The sequence below is a fragment of the Equus caballus genome, chromosome X (genome assembly GCF_041296265.1).
Source record: "Equus caballus isolate H_3958 breed thoroughbred chromosome X, TB-T2T, whole genome shotgun sequence".
In the NCBI taxonomy this organism is placed as follows: Eukaryota; Metazoa; Chordata; class Mammalia; order Perissodactyla; family Equidae; genus Equus; species Equus caballus.
The window spans coordinates 142,838,674-142,851,347 of NC_091715.1; the positions used below are offsets into that span (position 1 = coordinate 142,838,674).

Sequence of the window (12,674 nt, forward strand, 5' to 3'; positions counted from 1 at the left end):
CAAGGTTTGAGCTGTCTGTTGTTCAAGTCAGTGGTGGGGTCTCCAGCTCATGGTGGCAGCTACCGTGTCCATTATGTGCTCTATTTAATCCTTTTGCCACAAAGCGAATACTTCCTAGTATATCTACCAAAGAACAAACATAAATTCTGTGTCCCTACAAAACATTGCCATGTTGGATATACATTTTGTAACAGTCTGACATTAACACTTCCTTACATGTAAACTGTGATCTTCTTAGGACTTTTTTCAGTATACCTAAGGAAACGATTTCCTGATTTGCTTGGAATGGTCAATATGCCAAAAAGGTCTTCATTCACATCAAAATTCTCATTGAAATCATGAAAAGATATGCATAACTCTATGGTATTTTCTGTATCTGTGCTCTCCAGAGCTACAAAAGAAAATGCCACAAGAAATCTAACTTTTCCACATACTATGCCCTATATATAGTCTCAGCCATTTCTGCAACACACTGAAAAATACTTGTAGTTCAATATATAATTTCTGCTGCAATTAATAGACATTTTAATAAATTTGGCATTTATAGAATATTTTCATGCCTGGGAAGTTTTGTTGCTTAACACATAACTACATTTCCCAGCAACACTTAGTGTAGGCCTTCAAACACAAAATCTGTTGAACTTTCAGTTTGTTTTTTGAAGTTAACTAAGATTTTCATTGTACATCTTTTTTATATATCAATTACAGTTCTTTATAATGGATTGCATAATGTTGATATCTGAAGTTTTATTTTTCAACAAAGGCATACTTTGTATGCATAGTAAAGATGTAGAAATATTCTTCATCTCTATACGGAACTGCAAACTCTCCCATCTTTTTTGAAACACAGTCCTCTCAGTCTGTCCTTTAGTTTTAAAAATTTTGATAGCTGTGGGTACAAGAACTATGTCACTTTCTTCTTGACTCTACTGGGAGCTCTTAATTCGACAATATGTAAAACAAAAGTGCAAGTGAGTTGATCAGTGGCAACTGACACTAGACCCTGTTTTCAGGAAGAGAGCAGAAAGTGATGGAGACTTGGAGGAATGGGCAAGCTGTGCCCCTCTACAAGGGGCAGCCTCTACTCCGCCCCAGCTGATTGTGGCCAGGTGGGAATTTGAACCCGATGCTGTCAGATCTTCTGATTTCATAAAAAATAAACAAATTTGAAATTTTATATGACAGCTCCTAAATTTCGAATATTGGCAAATAATTTAAAAAGTTGTAAACTGTATGGATCAAACAAAGCACATCTGCAAACCACTACTCTTAAGCAGAGAATCACGTGTATATGTCTTATTATCTTTGCTGTTCAGGTGGTTGTCACTCCCTCTGTTTAAAGGACAATGCAATGTTCTCAGTACACCCAAGAGTTTGACAATGTAAAAACTAGAACATGTCTGCTCGTGAAAGGGTTTGGGATGGAAGAGTTTCCACCTCTAAGAAAAAAGGAATTTCTTGCTGGATCTCTTAACTTAAGCTGAGGACCTTGAGCATGCAATCTTGAATATTAGCCCTAAATTCCTAGCATGTTCTAGCACAAATGTGACAACAAGTTGTGCAGCTACCAGTACCTTAGACACTTCACTGGGCCCAGAGTGGCAACTTGCTTTATGCAAAAAGCAATGGTTTCATTTCTCTGACAATAATTTATGGGAAAAGAGAGATTTATGGAGGAAAAACTATTCTCATATGATGGAAGTCAAAGCAGGAAAGGCATAAACTAATAAAGGAAGAGAAGGAAGATGGAGAAATAAATTTGAAAAACGAATTGAAAACTACTTGATTGTCTTCTCACAGCCTTACCCTGTACTGGTAAACAAAGCTTAATAAAGCACAGTAACTGCCATCAGGGTGCCGACAATCTACTGGAGCAGACAGAGGGTGCACAATAGTTATAGTACAAGCCTGAACGTGAAAAGTATGCACACCAGTGGAACAAAAATACATGTTAAGTGAAACCAGAGCGGGGCACTGTTGCTTCTGCCCAGGGTGGAGTGTTAGAGGACTCATAGAGTTGACGGTACTCACAAGTTGAGGCCACTTTAGTAGGTAAAAGAAGGACATTCCTAGCAAAGAACAACACAGCAAAGGCAAAAAACATGCAAGAGCATGGAGTGTTAAGGCAATTAATGATATCCCTGGACTTACAGGCTAGAGAGAAGCTGAGGTAATATAAAAACCCTAATTACCCAAACTAAGAAATAAGGGGTTTAGTTCATAGGTTATAAGTTGTTGTGGACGTGCCTAAGTAGAGAGCTGACATGACCAGATGTATGCTTTGGAAGGATTGTAGTAGCTGCAGTAGAGATGACCGGCTGGGAAGAGTGAAACTGAAGCCAAGACAGCAATTAAAAGGCCGTTACAGTATCTGGTGTGAGTGAGCCTTAGGCTTTAATGTATGGTAGTAGACAGTGGACTGAAAATAAATTTTAGAGGTAGAACATTTTATAACTGGTGGTTTTCATGATGGCTAAGAAAGGAAAGGAAGAAGTTAAAGGAAGGATTCTAGACGACTCTGAGATTGTAGCTTTTGTAAGTACGTGGATAATGATGGAATTCATTCATCCAGTGGAGAACAGAACTCTTCCCCTTTAGGCCTTTGCCTCATTCTCTCCTTCCTCCACACCCCTTGGATTCCTTTAACCCCTCAGCGTCCCTCCCAGCGTGTCGTACTCCTCAGTTCCAATCATTCTATTTTCATGGAGGAGTTGGTGGGGGCGATACTGTAGAAAGGATATCTACCAGGCGATTAGAACTACTGCACTTGCAGAATGGCCCTGTCACATATATTATATGGGCTATGATGCCACAAGCATCTCCTTGCCTTTAGCTGCTTTGCTAAATGCTTCCTGCTGTTACTCAAGCCGTGGTATGTGTCAGGCCCCAGGAAAATGGGAAGTTAAAAACAATCTTGCTACAATAGTACCGATGAGAAAACATTCCCTCTGAACTCATAGTGTCAGAGACTCATTGCTTGATTGATTGAGTCAGTTACTCATTCAACTAATATTAAGACATTATATTAGGTAGTTAAGGTACAGAGGTCTTAAGACATTTGAGATCTCATCCCTTCATTGAGCTTATAGTCTAGTGGAAAAGGACAGACAATAAATAAGTAAACAATAAAATAATATCAGATGGTGATAAATGCTATGAAAAAAATAGAGTTTATGAGGTGGGGAGGGGTTTCATTAGGTACAGTAATCAGAGAAGATCTCTTTGAGGGAGTGGCTTTTAAGCTGAAACATGAAAAATGAGAAAGAGCCAGAGCTTGATGGAGAATATTTCAGGTCAAATAAAACAGCAAGTGGAAAGCCTTCTAAGTGGGAAAGATCCTGCAGTGTTCTAGGAACTGGCAGAAGGCCAAAGCAAAGGAGGGAGAGATATGAGATGAGGTTGAAGAGGTAAATAACAACCAGAATACAGGATCTAAACCAGGACAGGGAACGTAAAAGAAGGTTTTAGAGAAAAAACAGTCAGTTTGGTTTGGGCATATTCAGTATAAATCCAAGGGTTCTGATGAACCTAACAACTATAGCCTAGGGTTTGTATACATACGAAACCAAATGGAAACAGACATTGTATAGGTTTATGACTAAAACAAATACTTACACTTCTCAGGACCTTAAATTATCCAAAGTGACAGAACAAGTTATAACCTCTAGTTACTGGCAAATCAGGACAAATTTTGGATTTCTAGCATGGGGTATATGTATGTGTTTCTGCATCTATTGAGATGATCATGTGATTTTTGTTCCTTAGTCTATTAATATGATGTATTACATTGATTTTTGGATGTTAAGGTCAACTTTATATTTCTGGGGTAAATCCCACTTAAAGATAGTGTATTTTTCCTTTTATAAGTTGCTTAATTCAGGTTGCTAGTATTTTCTTGAAGATTTTTGCATCTATATTCATAAGGAATATTTGCCTGTGGTTTTCTTTTCTTTTCATCTTTGGTTTTGGTATCAGACTAACACTGACCTGATTGAATGAGCTAAGAAATGTTATCTCTTCTATATTTTGCAAAGCTGAAGTAATTGATCACTTTATATGTCTGTGTGTGTGATCAGGAAACCCTGTTTTATAAAGTGCCTGTTCAACACTTTGGCCTTTGTTTCTATTTAAGTTTCTAACTACTCCTTAGAGATTTGTATGGGGATCTTAATAATTACGGAGTTGAGTCATTTGTCATGTACATCCAATACAAATATTTTCTCCCTCCCTGTGGCTTGCCATTTCACCATTGTCTTTTAATAAAGAGAATTTCTTAATTTTTAATATATTCCAAGTCATCCTGTTTTACCGTTGTGGCTAAGCAGTAGTCTATGTTCTATTTAAGTAATCCCTACCTCTTCCACGATCACGAATGTATTCTCTTATGTTTTCTTGTAAAAGCGTAATTGTTTTACCTTTCACCCTCTGACATTTATATCTGTAACCCATCTGGAATTTATTTTTGAGTATGATGGGAGATAAAAGTCAAGATCTCTCTCTCCCTTTCTCTCTCTCTGTTTTTAGACTTTCTGTTATGTCTATCTTTGCAACAGTAATACCTATAGCTTTAAAATAAACCTATAGCTTTAAAACTTTAAAATAGGTCTTGATATCTGGTATTGGAATTGATTTGATTGTAAGTTCTCCAGCTATATTATTCTTCTTCAAGATTGCGTTAGCTATTTTTGGCAATTTTATATTTCTATATAAACTTTAGAATCAGTGTTGTTTTTCTTTGTATTTATCCTGCTTAGTGTTTACCAACTTCTTGAATCTTTGCATTGATAAGGCTCATCAGTTTTAAAAGTGATTGGCCTGTAGCTACTTAATTATTGCTTTTGCTCCTTTTTCTTCCTGTTTTTCTTCTGCAAAATTACACAATACAATTTATTTTACTGTGTCACACATGTTTCTTACTCTTTTCTGTATTTTTGTTTCTCTATACTTCAGGTTTCCTATTTTCTATTTACCTATTTTTACGTTCTCTAATCCTATCTTCTGCTTGTTAAATGCATTCAGTGAATTCTGAATTTTGGATATGTACTTTCCCTTAAGTAATTTCCAATTTGTCCTTCTTTATAGATTCCAATTTTCTGTTGAAATTCCCTACCTTTTATATATTTTATTCATCTTTACTTCTTTTTTTGTTGAACATATTAACCAATGTTTTTGAAAGTCTTTATCTACAAACTCTGTTATCTGGATCACCTGTAGATCTGTTTCCACATTCTGTTTTTTTGTTTTTAAATCTTAGTTTTAGGTCATATGGTCCTACCTATTGGTATGCCTGATGATTTTTTACTGAATACCAGACATCGTGTAATAAAACTGTAGAGTTTTCAGACGATGTTAACTTCCACCAGAGAAACTTTATTCTTTTCTTTGCTAGGCAGATAGTGTGGGAGAATTATCACCTTGATGCCATAAGGGACTGAGCTGGGTTGTAGTTTTGGTTAAACCTGGTCTGTCTCTGCTGTTCCCTTGTAACTAGAACATAGCTTCTCTAGGGTTTTAAACAGATAGCCTGGCATGTCTTCTTTTTGATAGCATTGGGAGACTGAAGGAAAGCCAGCTCTACTTTTGAAAGGTTTTCATATTAACTTTTAGCCTTATGATTTGTGCAAATTCAAAATTCAGCAACTGTCTTGAAAGGGGTATCAGTTAAGTGTTTGAAACCTTCTAGATCTCTACTTTTATCACTTGATCTCTATGTGACCATCAAAACTGTTGCTTTGTTTCTATCCTCCAGTAGCAGCCCTACAGCTGGGGCAGAACTTAAATTCCAAGCTTCAATTCAAGGCCAGAATTGACAAGTTCCACCATGAATGAAGAAGCTGCAGGTGACAAATTCGTCCAAGAGAGGTAACCCTTTCTCCAGAATTTCAGTCTCTACAATCCTTGTTGCTTCTACAGTTCTAGGTTTTCTAATTTTTCATGAGGGGAGCACTTTTTACCCAAAAACAACTCTGTCCTACCGGGAGTGAAAGGAATAGCTATCTAATTTGATAGTAAATCCAGTAGGACAAAAATCTACAAGTCACCCTTGAGTTCTTTTTCTAATATTATACATGTAATTTATTGCAAGATCCTTTTGGATCACCCTTCACAATACATCCAGAATCAAGCTACTTCTCAGCACTTTTACCAACATCACTCTGATCGGAACCGTTATCATCTCTCATCTGAAATAGAGCAATACCCTCTCAACTGGACTCCCTGCTTCTATCCTTCCCATACTTGCAGTTTTAAAAGAGTGTCCATAATGATTCTTTTAAGATGTAAGATAATGTAATTATTCTGTTCCCAAACTGGAATCACTCCCCATTTTCCCTCAGAATAAAATTCAAAGCCCTTTAATGTCCTACAAGACTCTAGATTACCTGGCTCCCTCATTGATCTCATCCTCTCCCAGTGCTTTCCCCCTCACTCCCTCTGTCCAGTCATACTGGCCACTTTGATGTTCCTTGAACAACTGAGACACTTTTCTCACTCAGGATCTTTTCCCTGCCTGTTCCCTCTACCCGGAGCATGATTTTGTCCGATATCTGCACTGTTAACCCTTGTATCTCCTTAAAATTTCTGCTCAAATGTCACTTTTTCAAAGAGGCCTATGCTGATCACCCTATTTTAAATTTCAGTGGCAACGCCTATCCTCCACGTAGACGTGACTGACCCCCCCTTATTCTGCGGTACTTTTATGTATTCCCATGGTGCTTCTCACTTTACAACATACTTTATACTTTACTTTTTAATCCATTGTTTCTTTTATCTTTCACCATCACTCTCTCCTCTATAATATCAGTTTTATAAGTGCAAGGTCTTTGTTTTATTTATGGATGCATTCCAAGCTCCTAGAATACAGCCTGTCACATAAGAGACAATCTGTAAGTATTTGGCAATGAATGAAAATATATATAACATGTAGTTATTTGTGTCTTTTCTTCTGTGAAGAAGATTGGCCTTGAGCAAACATCTGTTGCCAATCTTCCACTTTTTACTTGAGGAAGATTATCACTGAGCTAACATCTGTGCCAATCTTCCTCTATTTTATGTGAGATGCCACCACAACGTGGCTTGATGAGTGGTGCTAGGTCCACACCCGTGATCCAAACCTGCAAACCCCTGGGCCACTGAAGCAGAGCATGCAAACTTAACCACTATGCCACTAGGCTGGCCCCTGTTTGTGTCTTTTTAAATGCACTTTCTACTTCAAAATACAGAGCTAAATCTAATTTAGGGATGATCGCCACAGACCTTGAGATATTGCTCTGATACCTCCCTATAGGAAATTTACTCTGAAATTCTTAGAGTCAGAAACTCACCCAAATTCTGTTCTATTTTGATTTTTCTAATTCATTTGAAAATGGGCTATGTATCTACTCATTTTGTCAGATTTTCAGCTACTGGAAAAGGCAATACTCTCTAAAAATGAGAAAATCTCCAGAGTCTCTTCTTGTCCACCATTTACTGTAGAGAATTGGATGGAAGTATATGAGGATGCAGGTGGAATAGGCATTTCAAAAATATAAACACATTCTATTTGAGGGATTTTGTCCTTAGGAAGCTGCTGCTGAATATCAGCTCTCTCCTGCTCTGTCTTCTGGACAATTTAGGAAACAGATGTTAATGTTTCAGTCTAATGACAGAGAAATGAGTCTGAAATGGTAAAATAAGGTTTGCTGTCTAGAAAGAAAACTCTATGAAAGGCTGTCTCCTGCTCCTGATCAGTTAGTACTACTCAACCCCACTCCCCTTCCCCCACTCCCATAGAAGCCTGGATTAAATGCCTAGGCTTTAGAAATGGCTTTAGAAACTACTAGAGGACAGAATAGGAAATATTCAGTTTCTTTTAGAAGAAGACCAGGCAAGCAGAAAAGTGAGAAAATACGTACAGCTTCCAAACTTCAGTGGGCAGGCATGCACATCCATAGGAAAATCTTCCAAATGCATGGGGCACTCAGCATGAATTGTTAACCTAAAAGAAAGGAGAACAGAAAATGAAATTAAGCTAAAGTGAATGCTGTTAAACATGGAACTGAGTTCCCATTCACCAGCAATGGCATGCTCCTAAGTACAGTGTGATTTCGTTTGTCTAGGTTCATAGGAACACAAGGAATGAATTACATGAACTAGATAGGCTCTCAAAGCAGCATTCAGTGTTCAGATTTTTAGATCAGATCTAAATCCCATCTTACCACCTTTAGAAAATCAAATGTAACTTATCTGACCTAGCTGAGCTCCTTAGCCACCCTCCCACTGAAGCCTAAAAACCCCAGGTCCTGACTCATTCACTCTTTTTTTTTTTTTTTATTGATGTTATGATAGATTACAACCTTGTGAGATTTCAGTTGTACATTATTGTTAGTCATGTTGTGGGTACACCTCTTCCCCCTTTGTGCCCTCCCCCCACCCCCCTTTTCCCTAGTAACCACCAATCAGATCTCCTTGTCAATATACTAACTTCCACCTATGAGTGGAGTCATATAGAGTTCGTCTTTCTCTGACTGGCTTATTTCGCTTAACATAATACCCTTGAGGTCCATCCAAGTTGCTGCGAATGGGCCAATTTTGTCTTTTTTTATGGCTGAGTAGTATTCCATTGTGTATATATACCATATCTTCTTTATCCAATCATCAGTTTCTGGGCATGTAGGTTGGTTCCAAGTCTTGGCTATTGTAAATAATGCTGCAATGAACATAGGGGTGCAAGGGACTCTTGGGATTTCTGATTTCAGGTCCTTAGGATAGATACCCAGTAATGGGATGGCTGGGTCATAGGGTATTTCTATTTTTAACTTTTTGCGAAATCTCCATACTGTTTTCTGTAGTGGCTGTACCAGTTTGCATTCCCACCAACAGTGTATGAGGGTTCCTTTTTCTCCACAACCTCTCCAACATTTGTCGCTCTTGGTTTTGGATGTTTTTGACAATCTAACGGGTGTAAGGTGATATCTTAGTGCATTTTGATTTGCATTTCCCTGATGATTAGCGATGATGAACATCTTTTCATGTGTCTATTGGCCATATTTATATCTCCTTTTGAGAAATGTCTGTTCATCTGACTCATTCACTCTTAATAGCAGTTTAATTATTTCTGAAATAATTCTCCTCAGCAGGCTATCGTGTGAGTTAACCAATTTAAAGATTGCACTGGAGAGGAGAGATTTATAGAAAGAAAATTTTTACCCTGATAATGAACAAGCACAAAAGACGGTTCTGCTGCTCACAGCAACTGCTATAGCTTTGAAGGAGATGGCTCTTGGAGAATACATCCACACATATACACTCATATACACCCACACACGGCAACTGGCCAGAAAATAAAAATACAGAGCCAGCCCTGATGGCCTATTGTTTAAAGTTTGGCATGCTCCACTTTGGCGGTCCAGGTTCAGTTCCCAGGTGCAGAACTACACCACTCATCTGTCAGTAGCCATGCTGTGGTGGCGACTCATATGGAAGAACTAGAAGGACTTACAAGTAGAATATGCAACTATGTACTGGGGCTTTGGGGAGGGAAAAAAAGAAAAAAACAAGAGATAGGAAGATTGGCAATAGCTGTTAGCTCAGGGCAAATCTTTCCCAGCCAAAAACAAAAAGAAAATACAAAGGTAGTTGAGGACATCAGTAACCTCAGAGGTCAAGTCTGAAGAGCTCATGCTGTCTTCACAGGGACAGCATATAGGAGAGACTGTGTGTGGATTCCTCAATGGAAATCTGGATGGGGTTATTATTTGCCATGCCCACATACTCATTACCCTGCATTAGTCTGTCTAAACAATCTATTCTAAGATTACTGCTCCTATTTATTTTGAGTTTTTTGAGCCTCAGCTGTCCTTGGCCTAGAAAATAGCCTCCTATGTAGAAATGGAACCCACACAGCAAAAATTCAGTGTTCTTTGGATCCTAGCTCTGATGAACTATTTCTAGCTAACCTGTATACCTCTGGTTATATTGGATTCAATCCCTGCCATCCTCTTGGAGTTCTAGGTGGCCAACTGGCCGGCATCTCCCATCCTGGCTAATTGTTAAACCTGATGAATATGTGATGCCTCACAAATGATCAGAGCAGTAATACTAGATATTGCTCAAAGCACACTGACTAATGCAAACATACTCAGGTGTGTATTAGCAAGAACCCTAGGCTGGAAGGTGGACACCAAGTATATGCCCTTCAGCAAATAATTACCCATCACTTATTGGCAGTTTCCCCATTTAAATAGTAAGAGGCTGGAACTAGAGGTCAAGTGTTCTTGCAGTTCTAACTAATCCCTTGGATATTTACAAAATTTCCCAAGATTTTTGGACAAAAGCTCAATTCTCAAGTCAGCCTGAAATACACCACCAATCTATGCTTTATTCTTAAGGCAGAAAGAGGAATTCAAGACTCAAAGAATCTGACACAAGAGAAATGTATTTCACTAAGTAACTGTTCCTTGTGTCAGATACTTAAAGAATTCCATGAGGGCTTAATAAATAAAATTGTGTTTCTTCTCTCTACTTATATTAGTATTTACAAGATATTGCTTCTTATGAGTAATGCCAAGGGGAAATTACTTTATGTCTACCCAGCAGTCCTGGGGACATGGCAAATAAGACCACAACGAATGGATTATCAAAGCAAGACACAAAAGGTACTGATTTCTGATTAGGAGCAGAACTGATTCATAATAACTTTCCTGTCTCCCTTCCCATCAACTTCTTGCCCATCCCACCTAAGCACAGAGCAGAGAGGAGGAAGCAGATGTTGGTGGGGGCAGAGTACTTCACAAGCCAAATTATCCTGTACTCTTTTCATTGGTTCTTAAACATATCCTAATGCTCTTTGATCTCCTGTGTCATACTGTCTGCCTTTCTTGCCTTCTTTCCACCTTGCTACAACTTTAAAGACCCCTTCAAGCTTTTCCTGCAGCAGAAAGCACCCTGACTGTACTCAGGCTAATATACTCATCATTACAATCTATGCCATAAACATATTCATACCCTCCAAATGTTTTCTCTCACCCTCTTTTTATTCTTCTTCTTATTATATTGTGTGACAAGAGCACTAAACATAAAATCTATCCACTTAACAAAATTTTAAGTATACAATACAGTATTGTTAATTGGTAAAGGACCTGAATACACATTACTCCAAAGGAGACATTCAAATGGCCACAAGTATATGAAAAGATGCTCAACATCACTAATAAACAGGGAAATGCAGATTGAAACCACAATGAGGTGTCACCTCACACCTGTTAGGATGGCTATTATCAAAAAAAACCAAAAGATAACAAGTGTTGGTGAGGATGTAGAGAAAAGGGAACCCTTGTGCACTGTTGGTTTGAATGTAAATTGGTGCAGCCTCTACGGAAAACAGTATGGAGGTTCTTCAAAAAATTAAAAAAGAACTACCACAGGATGCAGCAATCGCACTTCTGGGCATATATGTCCAAAGAAATTGAAATCTTGATCTCAGAGAGAGATCTGCACTACCATGTTCACTGCAGCCCTATTCACAATAGCCAAGACATGGAAGCAACCTGCATCCATCGATAGATGAATTCATAAGAAAATGTATATACAGATCATCATGGTGGTGTAAAGAGGATCCCTTTGTCTCTCCCCTTCAATCTACAGCAAGCAAAACATCCATAACCCAACAAAGGCTACACTGCCCAACACAGCAGAATGCCAGAGAGAGCCACACATCAGTACATACAAAGGTGGGTGGATTGGAGCACACAGAGGAGGCCAAATGGGGGAACAGAAGAGGTGGTACCCAGGCTCCTGGACCCCTGGCCATGGCAGCTGAGTGAGTCACCCCCAGCCTCAGAGAACCTGGTGGGCAGCAACAGAGGTGTGCGTGTGACTCTTGCCTCTGACTAAGAGGGAAGTTTATAGCAATATAGGTCTGTGTCAAGAAACAAAGTCTCAAATAAACAATCTAACAGTACACCTAAAGGAACTAGAAAAAAGAAGAACACACAAAGCCTAAAGTCAGTAGAAGGAAGGAAATAAGAAAAGTCAGAGTGGAAATAAATGTAATAGAGACTAAAAAGACAATAGAAAAGATCAATGAACTCAAGAGCTGGTTCTTTGAAAACATAATCAAAATTGACAAACCTTTAGCTAAACTCACTAAGACAAAAAGATAGAAGGCTCAAATAAATAAAATCAGAAATAAAAGAGGAGAAATTACAATGGATAGCACAGAAATACAAAGGATTATAAGAGAATACCATGAAAAGCTATACGCCAACAAATTGGATAACCAAGGGAAATAGATAAATTCTTAGAATCATACATCCTTCCAAAACTGAATCAAGAAAAAATAGAGAATCTGAATAGACCAATCACTAGTAAGGAGATTGAAACAGTAATCAAAAACCTCCCAAAAAACAAAATTCCAGGACCAGACAGCTTCTCTGGTGAATTCTACCAAACATTCAAAGATTTAATACCTGTCCTTCACAAACTCTTTCAAAAAATCAGAGGGGATGCTTCCTAACTCATTTTACAAGGTCAACATTACCCTGATACCAAAACCAGACAAGGGCAACACAAAAATGAAAATTACAGCCAATACTGCTGATGAACATAGATGCAAAAATGCTCAACAAAATACTAGCAAATGGAATACAACAATACATGGAAAGGCTCATACTACAATCAAGTGAGATTTATTCCAG

At 38.2% G+C, this 12,674-nt stretch overlaps 1 protein-coding gene across 1 annotated transcript in view; it reads right to left on the bottom strand.

Annotated features, from left to right (window-relative positions):
* Window positions 1-12,674, bottom strand: part of GABRA3 (gamma-aminobutyric acid type A receptor subunit alpha3) — a 211,036-nt gene that overhangs the window by 32,636 nt on the left and 165,726 nt on the right. Inside the window, exon 6 of the mRNA XM_070257543.1 lies at window positions 7,893-7,975. Coding sequence (XP_070113644.1) covers window positions 7,893-7,975 — 83 coding nt within the window. The remainder of the gene's footprint in view (window positions 1-7,892; window positions 7,976-12,674) is intronic.